General features: G+C 43.6%; 1 protein-coding gene across 2 annotated transcripts in view; it reads right to left on the bottom strand.

The window, feature by feature from the left end:
- Positions 1–6,852: 6,852 nt before the first annotated feature.
- The window catches only part of FANCE (FA complementation group E), a 300,305-nt gene continuing 286,956 nt past the window's right edge, over positions 6,853–20,201 (bottom strand). For both annotated transcript variants that reach the window (XM_086923242.1, XM_086923243.1), the window contains exons 10-12: positions 11,912–11,978; positions 7,907–8,032; positions 6,853–7,415 (exon numbers count right to left, since the gene is read on the bottom strand). In XM_086923242.1, the coding sequence (XP_086779368.1) occupies positions 7,311–7,415; positions 7,907–8,032; positions 11,912–11,978 (298 nt within the window). In that variant the 3' untranslated portion in view covers positions 6,853–7,310. The remainder of the gene's footprint in view (positions 7,416–7,906; positions 8,033–11,911; positions 11,979–20,201) is intronic.

Here is a 20,201-nt window from a genome sequence, read left to right as displayed (position 1 = left end):
ACTGCCTTCTCTCCCCTCTATTTAACCTGTTGTTAGCACCCCTATCAATAGGATAAGTAATGTCATCTCAGGTGTTAAAATTGGTTAAAACAAAGAAAAAAAAGTATGGATTGTAAATGATAAGTTGGTCATGATACGTTCCCCCACAGACATCTATACCAGAATTATTGAACTTGGTAAACATATTCGCCTGAAAATAAACTGGCCAAAATTGTCTCGGATGCCAATTTCCAAAGTGGTAAAAAAAATGTTTTAAATGTAAAGGCTGGTAAATACAATGGGAAGCAAGCATGTAATGTATCTAGGTGTGTGTATACCCTAGGAGTTGCAGTCCACTGTACAAATTAAACCATGTAGAGTTAATAACATTCATCAAATTAAATTTGAAACATTGGCACAAGCTTAATTTATGTCTTTACATAAAAACAACACAATTAATTAATGTTTTACCATGTATTTCTCTAGCGATTTCAAGGTATTTGTGCATCAGGTAAATGTTTTGTAAGTTAACATCGAAAATCTAACAACTAATTTAATCTGGAGGCAAAAAAGAGTGCATCTTCTTTGGGTAGAAATATTTTTGTAAAAAAACGGATTTTGATTTTCTTGACTAACAAAAGTACATTTTGTTTTCACATGACACATTGTTTTAAACTGAATACCAAAGAATCACAAACATTGGCCTTTATTAAAAACAGGTTATTATAGAGCTCTCAATAATTTTCTTTTTACAAACAGATACAAAAAACAGACATTAAGTGTTGTCAGTATGATTTGATACAAAAGTGCTTTCAAATTAGCCATACATTTTTGGATATAATCTTAGGAAATTACTAGTGTTTCCTAATTAGGATAATCCACACATTCCTATAAAAACAAACTCTTTTTATTGGAAATCGTGGATAGGCTCTCACATAATCACAGTAAAACAACTACTGTCCCTGTCCATAGACAATAAAGTTGTCCGCAAGAAGAACTTTGCAACTTTATGAATCTCAGACAATATTTTCAGGACAATGACTGCAGATATTTATCATCCTTATAAGTAAATAGCACTTATATAGCGCACTACTTACCCGGAGGGTCCCAAGGCGCTTCGACCGCTGCGAAACCCTTCCTGGCTTCCCTGAGAGATGGTCCCTTAATGGGTATCTCCAGGGTAAGACCAGGCATCCCCGGCGGTCTGGTGGGGCCGTTAGTGAAGATGAGGCAAGCTAATGCCCAGAGTTGCTGAGTGTGATCGCTGATCAGAGTGGGCACCGAGGCAAGAGAATTATCGAGTCCGCTGACCCTGGTCCAGAAACCTCCCGCGCCGGGAATCGAACCCTGGTCCCGGGCTGTCCTCTGCTCTCGGGTCTGCTGCCTCTGACCAGTGAGCCACACTACTTCACGTGGTAATATCCTAATCGTTTTGGTTAAATAAAAAATTGTACAGCAACTTTACTGAACTCCATAACTGAGAAAAATATGTGTTGCTAAACTCCCCAAGCAGATTTTAGTCATATTTTTCTTCCATGGCCAGTAGTGTCTCAGTGGCACAATAAAATGCACGCTTCTAGGAAAAAGCAAACAACTTTGGCTAAAGCAATGTCTTACGATGACAAAAAAAAATTCTTTTGACAAGCCGTAAGTCTTTCAGAAAACTACATGTTGATGCTTGAAATTGCAAATTTGTCAAATAGAAATATCATAGATTTTGCTTAAGCTCAGGCGCATCTAGAACCATTTAACTTTGGGAAGATGTTATTGATCTATAGGGCTCAATGTACTGACTAAATTAACAGCCTAAGAACTCAAGATATTTCATATTCCTGTTTTACATGTATATGTTTAAATACATTCTTTTATAGATAAAAGGGGCCACATTAAGACCACTGCTAAATGTTTAACTCTTTGTAACATGGTGCCTCATTAAACTTCTTTCCATATTGATGCAGCTTGTTTAGGTCTCGCCTACCGATGCAGCGCATGCGCTGGTTGAGTAAGCGAGACTTATAGTCGCCGGGTGCTTAGCAAAGTGGGACAGGAGAGGTGCACAAGCTTGCCAAACACATAGGAAACAATGGCTGTGACCGCGCGCTTTAGGAGACACGCGCTGTGAACGCGCGAGTCTCTTCTCGCGCCCCCCATGCTTTCACTTTCGCGAGCGAGCGAGGGTGCCTGAACAGCCCATGTGCACACTCATGGCGTCTTGCCCCGATCCTTGGAGTCACCTACGCTCTCTAAACACATGTTAATGCCCCCAAGGGCTGTAAAAGTCAGCCCCGCTCACCGGGCTACTTGCTGCCTGCTCTCACGTACGCTCCGCTCTCACCGGCTGAGACCTCGGCTTGGAGCCTGGCAGGCGGCAGGCACAGACGCAAGCAGATACTGGGAGCTCGTGGGACAGCGGCCCTCCACCTTCTCGTCCCACCGGCTCTCGGGTGCTCCCTGCGCACACCCCCGCATCTACAATTGATGCCTGCTTTGGGCAGATGCTTCGGGGCCGGGGACTAGAGCATCTGCTAAATTTATGGAGGAGAGACCGAGCAGGATGGTGCAGCAGGTAATTCACTTTCTTTTCCGCTTGGCTCTGGCGTTCCGTCACAGGTAGGGCACTGCGGGTGTTAACCTGTCCCACGCCGTTCCCGAAATGTTTTTGTTAGTGTAACTTCAACTCTTGTGCCCGATCCCTCTTGTTTTATTGCTCTTTGTTCCAACCCCTCTTTGTTGCCTTTCCTCCGAAGCAGACCCCTCCCACCTCACCATGGCCGTGACAGCACCGGTTTCACTTAAGACGCATCTGCTTAGAGTGTTTTTTGTGGAATTTCCTACAAAGCAGACCTCGCCCACCTCCCGACACCTTTATTTATTTAATAACATTGCCGCATTTCGTCTCCTCCCACCTCCCAACACAGCATGGCCGTGCGCCATTATTTATTTAATAACGGTGCCCGTGTGCTTTGAAAAATGTTATTAGCTTGCCTCCAAAACAGATCCATTGGATCTCTGACAAAGCATGGCTGGGCACCTTTATTTATTTAATAACCGTGCTGCTTTCACTTTGGGCTCATCTGCTTAGAGTGTTATTTGTGGGATTTTCTCCAAAGCAGACCCCTCCCACCCCTGACACAGCATGGCTGCACCCCTTTATTTATTTAATAACCGCTCCGCATTCAGACCCCTCCCGCCTCCAACACAGCATGGGCACGGGTCTTTATTTCTTTTTAGCTGCGCCCACGTGCTTCATAATTATTTCTTGCCTTTACTCAAAAGCAGACCTCTCACACCTCCGACAAAGCATGCCTGTGCTCCTTGATTTATTTAGTAACAGTGCCGCTTCCAGACCCATCCCACCTCTGACACAGCATGCCCTTACCTCTTTATTTATTAAATAACAGCGCCGCTTTTACTTTGTGCTCATCAGCTTGGTGTTTTGCTTGTGGGATTTCCTCAAAAGAACACCTCTTCCACCTCCCGACACAGCATGAACATGCACCTTTATTTATTTATCAACAACACTGCTTTTATTTTACATTTAAGGGCTAGAGCGGAGAGCTGCGCTTTGAAACTCTCAGCTCTATTTCTCCGCAGCGCCATGCAACTCCGCCCCTGTTGTTGGTTGCTTCCCCTGCAGCTATCACTTCAGAGGGGCTGTGGTTGCGGACTTCGATCCACTCTTTAATTGTTGCCGTTAATACATTGTTAAGATTCAGATGGTAATGTCCCCACCACCAGCATCCTGTGCAATGAAGCTGCAGCCTGGGGCTCTATCTGCTTCTGCTCTGTGCCCAGTACATAGAAACTGAAGCTAGCCTGCAACTGCCTTCCACAACTATCAGTAAGTGCAGGACATATTAACTTCCATGCAGCCCTAGGCTGCCATGCCATAAAGTGCGCATCCCGGCAGTGCTGTGTGCTGCCTCACACCGCTCACCCCGTCAACTCCTGTGTGGTGTTCCCAGTATTAACGCAGTACTCAGCCTAGCACATCCAACACTATAAAATATTGCCATTCAGGCCAGCGCCAATAGCTCTAACTCTTGTTGTATTTCAGCTAGACCCCCAGTCGTGATGCTTTACATAGAGCACATATAATCATGGCATCAATCTGTCTATGCTGCCTGCTGCCTGGTTTTAAAAAATGTTTCCTATACGCTTTCATTAAATTTACAAACTATTATTAAGTTGTGTTTATACACCATAGCTGTTGTCCCCGGAGCTCAGTCATTATCAAACCAGTCTCGTTTTACACAGCTTTTAATCCCCAGAGGCTGCTTATCTCACTGCCATGCAAATACTTAAGCTTTGCCAGAGGAAACTCAATGTTTATAAGCTAAAAAACACTGCTTTAAAAAGATCTAAACTGCAAAGCAAAGGCATGCTCTCAGTTAGTATTTCAATTCAATTGCAAAGTCAGTTGCTTTACCTGTTACGTTTCTGCACTGCAAGCAAAAAAACATAAGTTAAAAATATGATCATTTACAATGCCAATAGCTCGTTTTCGTTGGAGGTGTTTGCAGGGCCTGAACAGGACACAGTAGCCCCGATCCGTCCCTTCCCTTCCTTAGAGACAGACGTGCCATCAGCGGACCCGGGCTTTCCAAAATTGCCAGGGCCTACTATACCTCCACCCCCTTCCCAAAATGTCTGGCGAGAGAAATAATCGCCCTGGTCTCGGGCGTGGATTTGTTCACCAATTCACGTGCCACATGGCGGGCGGGATATGTGCACTGTTAGGATTGAAGTATGTCTCTTTGGGAACTTCCTCTAAATTACCCGCATCCATACATGCACACATAACAAACGAGACATGCATATGAAGGCACTACCACCCTGCACACAGCTGCTGCATAAACTGCAATGCAGCGAGCAAAGGAAGGGGCTAGTCTGTCATAGATGCAGACTTGTGAAGTATTTAAGCAGGTCCTCTCGATTTGAACACTTCCTAGGCCGTTATGTCGATGAGGGTTTAGGATGGGCAATGCAATAGGTCGCACATTTGCAAAAGATTAAGCTATTGCCATTGTAAATAAGAATGCCATTTATTTATCTGTTTTCAAAACCAACACATACATAAAAATGTTGTCATTTACAATGCAAATAGCTTTAACTTTTGCAAAGGCGAGACCGTTGCATTGCAAATGCTTGCTTACAGAAGCCTCAGAATACCTCTCTGCTGTACCCCCAGCAATCATGTTTACTATCCTAACTGTACTATCCATCATATCAGAGAGGAAATAGGTGGCCCTCTGTCAGGTAGCCTGAAAGACCGATTTGGAGAACACAACTCTACTATGGTTTTTGCACAGTTTTCCTTCTTTCTTTGCTACCATCACTACTGTCTGTATTAATAACATATTTGAGAGGAGGTAGTGGTATCGTTCTTGTTCAAACATGTAACAGTTCCCCCTCTTTTTTAAAACATCAAGCTTGCCCCAATAAGATTATTGTCCAAAAAGTGATATCTCAAGTATCATTAAGATTTTGGAAAAGGTAGCCATTTTCAGCTTAAGATCAACTGGACTTTTTATATCATCTCAAACCGTAAGCAGTTAGAATGTTGACCTAAACATGAAACTGAGGCAATATTGCTTAAAAGGTCATCTTCGTCTGTTTGACAATTTGAGCTTAGTGGTATATGCTTGTGGTTCGCCTGAACCGGTCCCAGTTTTGAATAGGGGGGGCCATGCCTTACTTCCCCACTGACTCCCAAATATTGTAGGTTTTTCAGATGCCTCATTTGATGGGTTCATTTTGTTTCTTCCTTAAAGAACCTCAAGAGTTAAAACATGCCAATTCATCTCCAGTAGAATACTGTTGTGGTATTCCTCTGGGTTCGCCTTAATCCAGAGGACACCGTTTTATACTTGGATCAAGACTTCAGGAATTTTTATGAGACATCTTAAGTACTAGTATTAACTCACATTGATGTTAACTCTCCATAGACACTGACTGCTCCCACAGAACGAAACACCCTCCATTTTGTATATAATCTAACCACACCATTTTAGGATGCCTGCTGTCCCTTCTCAGCTTCAGATTTCCTATAATCATTATGCACTAAGATGATCTCTCGTGGCTACCCCTTCTTTTCTGGGTTAAACTAGAAAATGGCCACTAATCCACTTTAGATCTTATACACTTCTGTCAAATTTGCAGGAATGCCTATCCCTAACCCTTCACATCTAATTAATCTACTGCAAGACTTTGCGGCTGAGCATTGTCTCAGATAGAAGCTCATTCATCACTGTCTTGCTCTATTCCAATCAATAAAACCCAGGACACAGGAAAGGGATTTTTCTGATCTGTGTTTAATTCCAACATCAAAGAAATTTACCAAAATGCAATGGCCTGCAGATCTGTCTCATAGTCAGGAAAAGAGTGTTGGTGTATGGACAACGCATATTTTTTTTCTTCAGATCCATAAGGTTGTGGCAATTGGATTTGAGCACACTTTGATGTATTCCATCCTGGGGATCCAAGCGTGACTTGGCTGCTATCACTCTAAGAGACCTAAGCTCCAGCACAACTGCCAGCCAATATGTTTGGCTTTTAAAATGTCACCATCCAAGGAGAAACCAAGAGTCGTTGCAGTGCTTCCGGTTGACGAGTCCTTGAGGTTTGAGAGGCGAACATTAGCCCTGGGGCAAATTAATTTGCAAAGATATGGGATTGACCACAAACAGAGCATGTAAGGGCCAGCATTTAAAAAAAAGAAGAGTCTACTTTGGTGTTCCAAGAGTTATGTATACTGGCACGGTGACTGTCCTCTCAGTTTATCAAGTGCCATTATGTCTTTGGTTGAAAATAGGGATAAAAAGGTGGTTACTGACTAATGCAATGTAAACAAATACAGTTTTCCCACAAGGCTTGCAATAGATGTTTATTTCTCAACGCACTACCAATTTTCCAGGAGTAATATTGCATTCACCAGAGTAATCCGCTCCACACTTCTTCACCAGTTCTGTAGGATACAAGCACTTAGCCCTACTGCCTGGATTTCGATTTGCTTATTGCACGTTTGCCGGATTGCCTAATTTCTCACAGTAGGGTAACAAAGATCTTACTTTGGAACAAGCAGCACTAGTCAGATGGATAGGCTTGGAAAGAATGCCAGTTAGAATTCTGAGGAGGCAAACAATATATTTGGCACAAAAGATAAATTGCCCCAACGGTGTCTTGAGTGTGGTTTCCTAATCCGTGGCAGCACCTGAAATCTGCTAGGAAGTCCACTCTGCAACATTGAGCCTTGATGTTTTGTCTTCGGTCAGTGTATAAACAAGTAAAGTCTAGGGAGATGTAGGAAGGTTCAGGCAAAAGACATAATTTCAGGAAGCAAGCAACCGCTTCAGAGCAGCTTGGAGAGATTTTTTCAGGAATGTTTCATTTAAGGCCAGAGCACTGGACAGTGGCTTATGGTGAGACACCAGGATCTGTAAGAAACACAACAAGGTTTGTCAAGACAATATAGTTTGAATCAAAGTTACTGCCTGAGGCCACTGGCAGGTCTGGGCCATTGTGTTAAAGCCTCTTCTGCTATGCCCAGGCAAAATAGTAACGAATATCCCGGAACCAACACAACATCTACCATTCTACAAACAAAACAGATTATGTTGATTGTACATAGAAAAACACCAACACTACAAACACCTACATGCTGGGACTACATAATCACAAGAGCTATTACTGCTGTTCAACAGCCATTGCCATATTAGTTCCCACTGTGTCACAATCTGAACAGCCACTGCCATGTTACACCCATCATAGCCACTACCGTGCCACAAACACAAAACATGCCACTGTCCAAGAACAGCTGGCACTACATTCTCTCAGAACAGTCTGTCATTCACGATATTAGGTAACAACTTGCACATTGAGTTGTCTGCCTCCTGTGGGTTTCCACTGCCTAAAAGACAGTACTCACATGATTCTGGTATTTAGTCAACAAGTTCAGCATCAGTTTGGCAAATTTCATGGAACTGATAAACTTTGGTGACCACTGGCTCAAATTCTGGATCAACAGATCAAATGTACCAGATGGCAGCTCCACCTGAAAAGAGAGCGATAAAGAGTAACCAATCCATGAGACACCCAGGTGTAGAGATAGGGGCTCCTGCGGCACACAGCTTTTACTGTGATGCTCCGGGGAATGACTGCAGAGGTTGAAGGAAGGACAAATGGTAATTGTTTAACACCCTGGAAAGCAGTAAAAGACTGACTGTGAAAACATGGGAATTAGAACAAGCATTGACAAAGCCAATAGGTCTCGCCTTTGGGACCTTATAAGTATTTAGTTAGGCAGCACAATGTCCTTGGTGCAACTACATCAACTCTTGCACGGCTAAACACTTATAAGGTCCCAAAAGCGAGACCTATTGGCTATGCCAATGCGTGTTGCTATTATACATGGAAAACGCAAAATGCCATGGTTTGTTTATGTATAGGAAGGTGTCCCTTCCTGCACATAAACAAACTTTAAAAATAAATACCATGTTGTCACTTCCATGTATGCTGCATAAAGCAGCACACATGGAAGTGACAGAATAGCATTTCTAGGATTGTTAATGTGGAGGAAGGGACACCTTCCTACACATAAACAATACTCCCCTGCATGCAGATAACCATGCACTCTGGTGCAAGGGTGCCTGCGTTGGCGTTAAGTGGCTAAACTTAGCGCCATCGCAGGGGGAAACGCAAGGCTGCACCACATTCTTCTAAATATGGTGCAGCCTTGCGTTTCAGAAGTGGAGGAGAGAGGCGTTAAGCCAGGAAGGCTAATGCCAGAGGAGAGAGGCGTGAAGCCAGGAAGGCTAAAGCCTCTCTCCTCCACTTCCATGTACATATCCCCCAGAGTGTTCAAAATGATTTCCATAATTATAATACCTTGATGCCCTTGTCTGAGTTTATGGAAAAAGGAGCTGCGAGGGGAGTTGAGGGTTTTCGAACAAGGTGCTGGCAAAGCCGCTACAGCCCCCATCATGCCTGGCCCCCACCTCCCTCGGGTTCCACTCTCCAAGCCTAGACAACTTGGCTGCAGCAGCTTTGGGCTTGTCCTTGTGCTGCAGCTCTTGAATCTTGGTCACTTTAATTACACTGTACACGTCCTTAATTACATTGGTCAGGTCTCTTTGAAAGACCCCCAACCCTAGTGGTTCATCCCACTTAAAGCCCTGGATAGAGCCCCCCTTCTCGAAAAACCAGACAGCAAAAGATGCAGCTAACAGGAAAGTCACCTTAGATTTAGCCACACATTCTGAAAACCCAGTCTACAAAACATGCAACTAACAGTAGGCCGTGATGTCGAAGCCAATCTGCAGGCCGGAGAGAGGGTTAAGGGACCGATAGACAAAAAGTTCCCCCTACCCTGCTCAGTGATCTAGGGCCAGGAGTTCAGGTAACTGTGAGGGCAATAGATCCTCCTTCTCTAGCCCCAATATTGCAAAATAAACAGAATGATGGGAGATAATATCAAAAGAAGACCAGAGACCATTAGGGACAAAGATCCTCCTATTGCAGAAGCATCAATGGCAATACAAGCAGAACCATTTCAGATTATAGTTCCTGCATCACCCACCGTAAAACAATGTTTCAAATCCAAGGAATGTGTAGATGAAAATACAGTGAATGCCTATTAGTCTATTGCTCATATCTATCAACTACCTTTACAAATCACTAAATAGGCATAGAAGGGAAATACAATTATAAAACACGTAAGTATCTGCTATTGTGAATCAGACAGCATTCATTGCCACACACGTTACAAAAGAATGATGTCATGCATGAGAATTATTTTCCATAAACACAAGGGTTTACAAAATCCCCATAAATTACTTATTTTACCCAGTATTAGGTCTCGAAAATGAGGAGCTGAGTGTAAGTTCCTGCTCACCAGGAAACTGGTTTCTATGCATGACAATGCACTCAAATAACAAACACATCAAAACACATTCTTTAACTTAATCGTTGCACTTTGTTAAATCAGCAGACTCTCCATTTAAGGTAAACGAAAGTAGGGAATGTTATCTACAAACCCAACCTTATCAAGGGGCATTCCATCACATAAACACATCTTTTCCCCAGGGTACCCTCTGTCTCCATGCTTGGTAGCATTCCCGAAAATAAGCTGTGTGAGGAGCATATCGAATTACAGCTATTTTGGTAAAATATAAATAAACAAGCAGTCTTAATCAACTTTTAATAAAAAGGTAACATTTATTAACTGGATGTCACACAATATTTGATTAAAAAAAGGAAAAATAAAAAAAAACATGAAAAGCTAGAAAGACAGTCTTTGGATGCATAATGACCCTTATCTCATGTGGCCTTAAAGTTGAGAAGGATTAAGAGAACAATTCAGCATCAAAAATTGTGTGTTATCCAATGAGTCCACTAGAAGGTGGCATCAAATCAAGATTCTTACTACAGCACATGCGTGGCCAGTAGAATTCACAGGAGTCCAGGGCAGATTTAAGAACTTTTCATGCAAAGCACACACAGCAGGCAGAGCTACTGCATTGTGCTGAAGAGAAGAGAGTACACACGGTTTCACTGGAACATAAGTAGGTGAAGGGCATTAAGGCTCCTGCATTGGTTGTTTCTTTCAATAAAGTCTAAGTAGAGTATGTAAACTGCGTTAGAATGTTATAGGAAGAGAGAGGAATCTTTGCTTCCAAGGGATAGCAAGTTGAGGGCCTTGCAGACAACAGTTGTGAACACCTTTTCGTTTCTGAAGACAAAAGGAGAGCCAGGGCGAAAGTGAGAGCACCCCGTTTTAATGACCCGTGACAACGGAGGAAAGACAGATAGCGGCGCGTTCACGCGCGCGTAACCGCACGCTGGTGGCCTTTGGCAGCCCTTTCAAAAGCCAGCTACTAAATGCTAAATGTCTCGGCCTGACCAGCGCATGCGCTGGATCAGGCCGAGACCTAAAAAGGAACTGACTCTGGAAACACCACAAAATAATGTGCTGAAAAAAAGATTGCTATATGACAGAAGCTTACAAAGCATACCCAAAAGTAAAGTAAAGAGCCATCATTGAATTAGTCTACATTGAAAAGTTTTTACGCCAGTTTGCGTAAGTTGCCTCCTGTGAACAAATCTCACATTGATAAGTTTCTTGCGTTTTAATATCACTCTAGGAGCAAGAAGCTACCCATTTCCCTCAAAGATTGGTCTCCCTCAAATTAATGGACCTGTCTTTTTTCTTGAGCCTCCAGACATATACGTTTCTGAACTTCTGTTTCATGGAGTGGTTTCTCCTCCTGAGTTTACTACTAACTTAAGATGCATCCCTGTGCTTTAAGAAAAGAAATTAACACTCTCACTCTGTTCTTACTCCTGCGATCCTGCTTCAGAGGATGAAACACTCCTCCATTGCTTGTGACATTAGAAATGTGACATTTCTCTAGAAGGTGCAGCCTGTGTTTGACATGTTCCTCCTGAGGGTGTGCGCCAGTGAATTACATGTTCTTTCGAAGATAGCTCAGCAACTTCATATCGTGGGCATGAACTACTTGATATATAGATTGAATCCCTTCAAATACAAAAGTTGATAAACTGTATACCATTACATTTGGGTAGTCACAGCAGAGAGAACCTGTAAAAAGCATGGTATCAACTGGCCACATACACGCCTCTTCCTCTTTTATGGTAAGACCATATCATGATCTACAAGATAGATCCAGCTGCTGTTATATGGAAACATTCGTGTTACCTTGAAACTAATGCTCTATTGGTTTTCAGTTGGTATTTTCTTTTAACCTTTAAAATTTTATTTCCAAAGACTTGTATAATCTAATGACAAATAAAATTGATAAACTGTTGTGGAATCCAAAAAAACATTTGTAACTGGTCATCTGGAATTTCTGTCAAAGGTGATCTCATTTCTCCTTCTGGCTAATAATGGATTGTGGGAATATCTTTCACTTACCCCTCTTTCCAACAGCGAATGAAGCACTGCAATGACATCTTCAGACCATGGTGCTTCAAAAATCTCACTGTAGAAAAGAACATTGATGCCTTGTAAGAGCAACACAAGAAAACACAGATGAGAACTGCTGAAACTACCCCAGACGAGACATAGCTTGCCGATCATGTCTACCTTGGGAACTGGGTCCTTATGCATCATATTTACTAAGGAAAGACTTTTCAGGTGGGTGAGATAATCCAATTTACAAGTATTCTAGGTCACACCCATTCATTTTTATGGTAAATTTCAGGGTATTTCAAACTCAAAGGTTTGAAAGTAATGAAGAGTGGGAGAGGAAGTGAGGGACAATGGGGAAGGCAATGTAGTCATGTGAGGTAAGTGTGCAAGCAAAAGAAAGGAAATGTTAGGGAGAGAAAAAGTAAGGAGAATGAAGAGTGGAACAGAAAGAATTGAAAAGAGATTGAGAAAGTAGGAAAAGAAAGGGAACCAGTGAAGGGACTGTGAATAAAGGTGGTGATGTGAGACAAGAGGAGGAAGCGAATGAAAGGAAAGTTCAAATAAGGTCTCATGGTAGATGCCGATATGGAGTTAGACAACATGACATCATGGTCTATAAGTGCCTTCACCTTTGTATTCAGTTCACCTAGGGAAGAATAGGTCACTCTCCTGATATGCGCGAAACGTCTGAGGGATGGTGGCAAAGACAATACAGCAAACACAACAAGATGATGGATGGAGTGCTGAAACTTTTCAATCACACAACACTTGGAAAGAGAATGAGCAAGCATCTTAATTCCATTTATAACAATCACTGGCAAAGCCAATAGGTCTGGCGTTGGCTTTTGTCTTTGTCAATGCATTTTTGTCATGGTTCTTGCTGAACTTTACTGTTGCGGAAGCTGTTGGGCCCTCGTCCATGTAAAAAAAAGAACACTGCCTAAAAGCAAAAATAAGTTTTGGTCTCAAAAACCACACGCTGCCACAGTAGTCCCTGGCACTGGAGAGAACTATTTCTGTGTTTCTAATGAAAGATCTTCCTTTTTTTTTGCTGCTGTTTCCCAATTGATGTTAATACTACCCCCTTGTTCTTTCTTTCGGCCTATTGTAAAGCGCTCTGATATCCTTCGGGATCTTGTTCGAGCTATATAAAACAATATAAGTAAATAAAAAAAGAGCAGAATGCCGTCACTCACTGTGAAGTTAGTGAATGGCTGAAGTGGGCCAACACTCTGCCCTATAATGTATGTTGTAGTGGGCCTAAGAAAGATGTGAATGCTACATTAACAGACCAATGGATAAAGAGTGCTAGGTGAAAGCCTCTAAGTATTTTATGCATATAATTTTAGTAAAATTAAAAGGTCTTTTCTAATTCCAGGCCTAAAAAGTGGCTCCTCGGGTGAGGTCTGTTGGTTGAATTAGAGTTTGTGAGTGACTTGGAAGCCAATGAATCAGCTATGCCAAACATATACATCAAAGTTTGAGTGTAGAGCAGTTTCTGCTCATTATTCCTGCATGTCTGGCATGAACATGAGCAATGATGATCCATCTGTCTGCTTCTGTATCCTCAAAGAGCAAATGGACTTTCCTTTACAATCTCCTGAGCAGCCTATAAGGAACTACATCACCCATAATGCCCCGTTTTGTCAGGACTTTGAAGACAGTCTTCATTTGCTCTAGTGATCCCCAGAGACATTTTACTTTTTTGTATGCCAACTCTAGTGCCCGATTTCATAGATCCAACAGTGCAATTTCAGGTGAAGTATTGATATCCCTTCTGACCAAGTTTGTTCTATTCTGTGCGTTTTCGCCCATGCAACCTTAAATTCCCTTGGCACCCTTGCTGGTAAGCCCAAGGCCTATCCATGGTCTCTGCCATCCCTAAGAGTAGTGTTAGCAAGTTCTAATTTATTTCAAGGGGCAGCAAGAGGGTGCCCATACCTCTTAAGGCCTAGAGTGTACTAAGAGGGTGGAAATACGTTTTGGAGGGTGATCCCAATGAAACTAACAGAGATGGTTTAGAGGGTGAACACTGCTGTCAGGACAGGTCCTATTTCAATTTGTGGTTTAAATCTTTTTATTAAGTTTCCCAATAACAATATCCGCCACCTCCATCCAATGGCCGGTGGGGAAAGCATTATAAAGCAAATTGAGAGGTTAAAAAAATTGTTGTAGAATAGAGAGAGAAGGTAGAGGGAAGGCGCCATAGGGAGCTTGTGCTGGTTTTGGGTTAGGGAAGGGGTGAGATATCTAATGGTCCTGAATATGATCCCTGGTGAGTCCTAGTACCCGAAGGTACCTGGGGCATGTGAGTGCATAAAATTCAGTTGACAGAAACTCTAAGGTGGAGCCCCATGTTTTATCGAAGCGGGGAAGCCGGAGTGTCAATCCTGCTGTTGTCTTTTCCATGCCGATTACTTCCAACAGCGTGTGCAGCTAGTCCAGCCTGGTTGGGATTTCCTCGGTACCCCATCTAGCCAGTATCACCTGCTTGGCAGCCCCCAGTGCTAGTGTAATGGCTCTACCCCTGCATGATTTTCGGGGATATGTTAGGGCGTTGGGGAGGTCCAAGAGTATGTAACTCGGGACTCTTGATGTGCCTGTGTCATAGGTAGTGTTTTTTTGGTAGTATAGAATCCCAAAAGGGTTGTAACTTAGTTCAATGCCACAACAGATGGGTCGGATTTCCTACCTGGCCGCAGTGGCGCCAACAATCAGCGTCACTCCCTGGCCTCCTGGGGGGCACTCTTTTGGGGGTATAGTACCAATAATATGCTATCTTAAGGAACATCTCCTTTCCTGCTGTACTGCAGGAGGCGGCCCTGGCTCCATGTACTATATCTTACCATTCTTTTAGGGAGAACTCTTGTTCGCACTCTAACTCCTACCTACGCTGCGCTGGTGTCTTATTTTGCTGTGTGGGTACAAGCAGAAACAAGTATATATCCGAGAACAGACGCTTGTCTGAATGTCTGGTTTTGAGCCATTTTTCGAACTTGGTTAAAGTGTGACTTGCATGCGTGCTTATTTGTGTGTGTGTAACCCAATGCCTCAGGGCCAGGTATTGCCAGTATGTTGTCTTAGGTAGGTCATGGTCTGTAACTAACTGGGGGAGTCCATTATCCCATCCTCATCAAAGAGATTGCCCACCCTTTTGCAATTGGCCTCCTGCCACTTAAGGTAATCCTGCCTGGTTCATGCGGGAGGGAAGTCCGGGTGACCAATGAATGGGGTCAAGGGAGACGTAGGGGTGGACCGTCCACAGGATACCTGAACCCTATCTCACACCATCATCGTGGCTCACATAACTAGATAGATGTGGACCCTGACAGGGTGTTGACGCCTGGGGAGCCAGGGCACTTCCCACACATGTATGCCCGCTATTGCATGGTCAATAAAGCACAAATGCTTTCCCGCCATTTGCTTGTACCATTCGGTCAAATACTGAAGCTGTGCGTCTTGGTAGTATCGCTCTAAGTGTGGAACTCCCAGTCCTCTGTCCTCCTACTTCAGATACGTTTGGGGGCGTGCCATCTGAGCCTTCTTTCCGCCCCAGATAAAGTCTGCTATCAAGTGCTGCAGTTTGGCCAGCGTTATCTTTATAGCTGCTAGTCTACCTAGCCAGGCCAGTGTAAGCCTCCTCCAGTTTTAGAGTTCCGTCCGGGTGTTGGACAGCAGGATACCATAATTCTCACGTGGCGTGCGTTTAACCGTGGGATATATCTGTAGGCCCAGGTATGGAATCTTACTTCACTTTGTTGAAGAGTAAGGCAGAGAGGCATCCACCAGCTGATGAAGAATACAGCTGTACAATAGATTGCAATATATTCATTTAATTTTTCTCTGACCTATTGATAGGGATGCCGTAAGTTAGTACGACAGGTCAAAAGACAGTAAGGGTAAGTTCCACCTTCCCCACAGCTAGCTCTGTGGTATGACTAACAGTAGAGGAGCAGTCCCTAATTCGGATACTAGGAAGAAGTACATTTTGGGTCATAACCCAATGTACTCTCAGGATAGATGACATGGCAAAGCTTCAGCCTTTCATAAAGGTCCTCTTGGCATGAAATCCAGATTTTTACAACTTTCTTCACATACCGCACCCATCTAAAAAACATACAAACCAAATATCGAAAACCACTTTGTCCAATCACACCTCAAAAAGCCACAGATCCATCCGTTTTTCAGCAAGCAAGGGGTGGCTTGCAGCAAAGAAAGCAATTTCTAGTCATAACACAGACTACAGTCTGCATTCAAACTGAATACACCAAAACCTCAAAAACAAAGTTAAGGGAAAAAAAGAAAAACAAGAGTTAGAAAACCAAATTTAGTTTACCTATTTATTTTTACTGCCATTTGTATATCACAAACATGGCCCAAAGGTTTTAGAATGCTTTACACAAGAGAGGACATTTACAATAGAAAAAGTGTCGCCCTCAGCAATCAACCCCAAGAACATGTGCGCAGAAGTCGTAGGAAGATGAAGAAAATAAGATAAAGACTGTGTGTAGACAATGATGTGATGAAAACGTGGGATAGATTAACAGCGTGGAAGGAGGCCTAAGAAGAATTCAGCTAGTGTGTGAGGGTGAGGAGAAATAATGGGCAGTGACTTAACCAGAGAAGAATAGGGGAAGGTTTACGAAAAGGGTAGGTGGTCAAGGGGGCCAAACGTCAGAGTTGCACTTAACAAGGGCTGATTGCAAACTTTCTACGGAAGAGAAAACCTTTGAGCTCGTGTCAGAATTTTGGGCGGAAATGTGGTTACCTCTTTCCTGAGCGTTGTTTGGCCTGTGTTCTTGGCCACGTGTTGAATCTGCCTTATTTGGAGCTTTGGTGTAGCTACAGACATCACGGTTGGGGTCAACATGGGGCTTGGTGCGAGAATGATACCAACAATGCATGCCAGGTTAGTTGTTGGCAGCATTCATGGTGTTGGATTCCTTGTCAGCATTCGGATGGTTCACGTGTTTTTAAAACAAATTTAACTCATCTGGCATTATCCTATGGCCAGGGACTGCCGGAGGACCCCCCACCAGTTCCGTTGACAAACATTAATACCAGGACATGAGAGGGATTTCTTTGGGGGGGGGGTCTTTCAACTCGCGGCCGTATTTATTAAAAAGATACAAATAAATCAAAAATTGAAATAAACAATATTTACACAATTACGCAGAAAACGTTCCATAACATTCGATTACAATTGATATATACAGATATCAGATGTCTAACCTTAACGTACTTCTAGTAAACGGTATTTCCTATCCGATACTAACATATCAATCACATTATACAATATTTCTTTTCTGCGTATCCTATTTGGGCCTACGGCAAGGTCACTAACTGGTGTCAGATCCTTATCACTAAAACCACGCCCTCCTGTCGGAGTGCCCGTTTGCATCTCTGCGCCGTTTACTGGTGTCATTGTGCACATGCGGGGTGGCCAACCAGCCTAGAGAAAGCGTGACTCGGCCCGCCCCTGCACCCATGTAGCCAACAGGCTGTAACTGCCCCTGGAGTTCTAGGAGCGACCACTTGTCCCTACCTTTGGGCGACCCCATTCAAGAATGGCGCCACACCCTAAGGACCTTAAATTAACTGCTCACCAATCATGCCCTTACCGCCTGACCAAGGAATAGCAATAAATACGACGATTGATGACCTGTAAACGGGATAAAGTTCTAAGGAACAAAAACGTATTAGTCAGACACTCTTGTCATCTATAAACATCTGTAACAAAACTGTGAAGACCTTCATAACACACAATACCAATCATCTGCTTCAGGGGATGGTGGGCGGGGAAAAAGAATTACAGCCTTTTAGAGGCTGGAGGGGCAGGCTGTGGCGCGCGGAGTCAGAGAGGCAGACTCCCGCGCTCCACGGCCTTTTAACCCCTCCTCGGCCAGGCCGGATCTAACCGGCCTGGCCTTTGTTCCAGTGACCCGGAAGTGATTCAATCACTTCCGGGTCACTCGGGGACCCGGGGTCCAATCTATGCCAGGTTAGTTGTTGGCAGCATTCATGATGTTGGATTCCTTGTCAGCATTCGGATGGTACCAGATCCACGTGTTTTTAAGATAAATTTGACTCATCTGGAATTCTCTTGGGAATTAAGTCTTTTTCCTACTGTAATATTTAGTGCCAGCCCGATCCACAATGGTAGAACACCTTCCGGGTGAGTAGGCGGTGTTTCGGAAAATAAATAAGCAGGGAATGGTGTGTAATGCGTTGCAACATTGTTTCTTGTCTGTTCCTCGCTCAGACGCATTTTGAGGCATATTTTTTGCCTTCTGGTTGTATGATTTCATGCTTGCCTGTTCGATTGTGCCTGTATTCAGAGTTGTTATTCTGAACTCAGATTTTTTTCCTCTGAATACTTGAATTTTCCCGTGATTTTCTGCTGTCTGCCTTTAGCTCCTGTGCTTATACCACAATGGATACGAGACCGATCTTACCTGAGAAAAAAAAGATGTTTTTCAAGAACTGCAACCAGAAATCCAGCACCTGACAGCTCGGTCTTCTAGGCAGGCAAAGGTGATTGTTAAGCTTTGGATGGAGAGAATCATATATTATGGTTGCACTCCCCGAGACGGATCGTGCACGGTGTGCTCTTCTTTTAAAGCTGGACGTTCTAATTAATGAGCAAAAGTTGCATAACCTAGCATAATTCTGGTAATTTGACATTACCCTTGTCGTGCGAAATTCCAGAAAATATGCTATTACGCCCAGTGGTAGAATGGGGCGGGATCGGAGGGGCACGGCGTGCCCCAACTTTTAAAAATTCTTTCCGTCCGTTCCTCTACTTCTGTCATTCAAAAAATCGTCCCGGGACGGCAAGAATAGTCCAACTTACAAAATTATTATTCTTTCATCTTCCAGGGGCTGCTCGCACTTCTCTGTTGAACTCGAGAGGCTGCAGCAGCTCTTCCCTGAGCTGGCACAGACCGAGGGCGGCCCATTGTCACTCCGATTGAGGCTGATTAATCCTTTCGAATGACAATGCGGCGCCCTCTGCCTTTAGCATATCATGCTGAGTTGGTGATTACAGAGGAGCTTTCCCCAGAAGAAGGACTGTCGGGAACTTGCCACCAACTCTGCGAAACCTGCATGATTATTTTTTGGTTAAGGTGGTAAGATGACTTTGTAAGATGTTTGTGAGGAAAACAAACGCATGAAAAATTGTGACTTGTGTTTTTAGGCCTTAATGTCCGTGCCAACTGATCTAGTTTAAACTTGATACTCCTTTGTCCAGCTCCTTGAAGATGTCCATTCCTGCGATTGTCATGAAGCAACCAGGGCCAGAAACTGTAGATCCACAGCCACCCCGTGGCTTCAGTATACTCCATAGTTTTTTCCGGACAATAATTTGGGGTTTTCCTGCACAGCGGCTACTTTAATATTCCAGGCCTGTTCTGTAATGTGATGTTAGTCTCTTGGTGTTTTGTCGTGATATTTGCTTATCGACTTGTATGCTTTGTGTACTTTTGCTTATTCAGGGCCTGTCATTTTTAACCATGCAGCTCTGAACGCGGCATTTGTGGATATACCCGTATTTTGCAGGACAAAATTGTTTGGGGTGTTGGGGAATGTTCTAGTCTGTAATGAACTGGACATGTATTGCTCTGAACCAGAAAAGGCGTCCAAGAGTTAGTTTTGACCGAGTATCTCAGAGGTTCCCAGTTTTCTACAGCAAGTTGTGGTGGTTTGAAGCGATTGTGATTTTGCGTGAATGTTCTCTTGAGTGAATGCGCTCTAAAGGCATGAATTTTCGTGGAAACCCCTGTCTGTAAAGACCCATGCTAAGGGAATCATTTGCGTGCTGACCAAGTTACTTACATACAAGAAGGCTGTTTACTTGTTGTCCCGTTAGTAGAGGTGATGGGGCGGGAGAGTTGACCGGGCAGGAGAGGCAAAAGGGATGGAGAGGTGACGGGGCAGGAAAAGTGACGGGGCAGGAGAAGTGACGGGGCAGGAGCAGTGATTAGGCATGTGCAGGAACGGTAACCGGGCTGGAGTGGTGAACAGACAGGGGCAGTGAATGGATAGGGGCAGTGAATGGATAGGGCAGTGAATGGATAGGGGCAGTGAACGGATAGGGGCAGTGAACGGATAGGGGCAGTGAACGGATAGGGGCAGTGTACGGATAGGGGCAGTGAACGGATAGGGGCAGTGAACGGATAGGGGCAGTGTTGCATTCTATCATTTCCCTTCTTTGATGTTCCTTATTATATATTTATTTCATTGTTGGAACTAGAACCTGGCTCCTGCGTGAGCCTCCCTGGTTCTATGTTCC

Source organism: Lissotriton vulgaris, chromosome 5, assembly GCF_964263255.1.
Source record: "Lissotriton vulgaris chromosome 5, aLisVul1.2, whole genome shotgun sequence".
NCBI classification, from domain to species: Eukaryota; Metazoa; Chordata; class Amphibia; order Caudata; family Salamandridae; genus Lissotriton; species Lissotriton vulgaris.
Note: the sequence above shows the minus strand (reverse complement) of the source record. Positions and strands in the feature narration are given on the sequence as shown.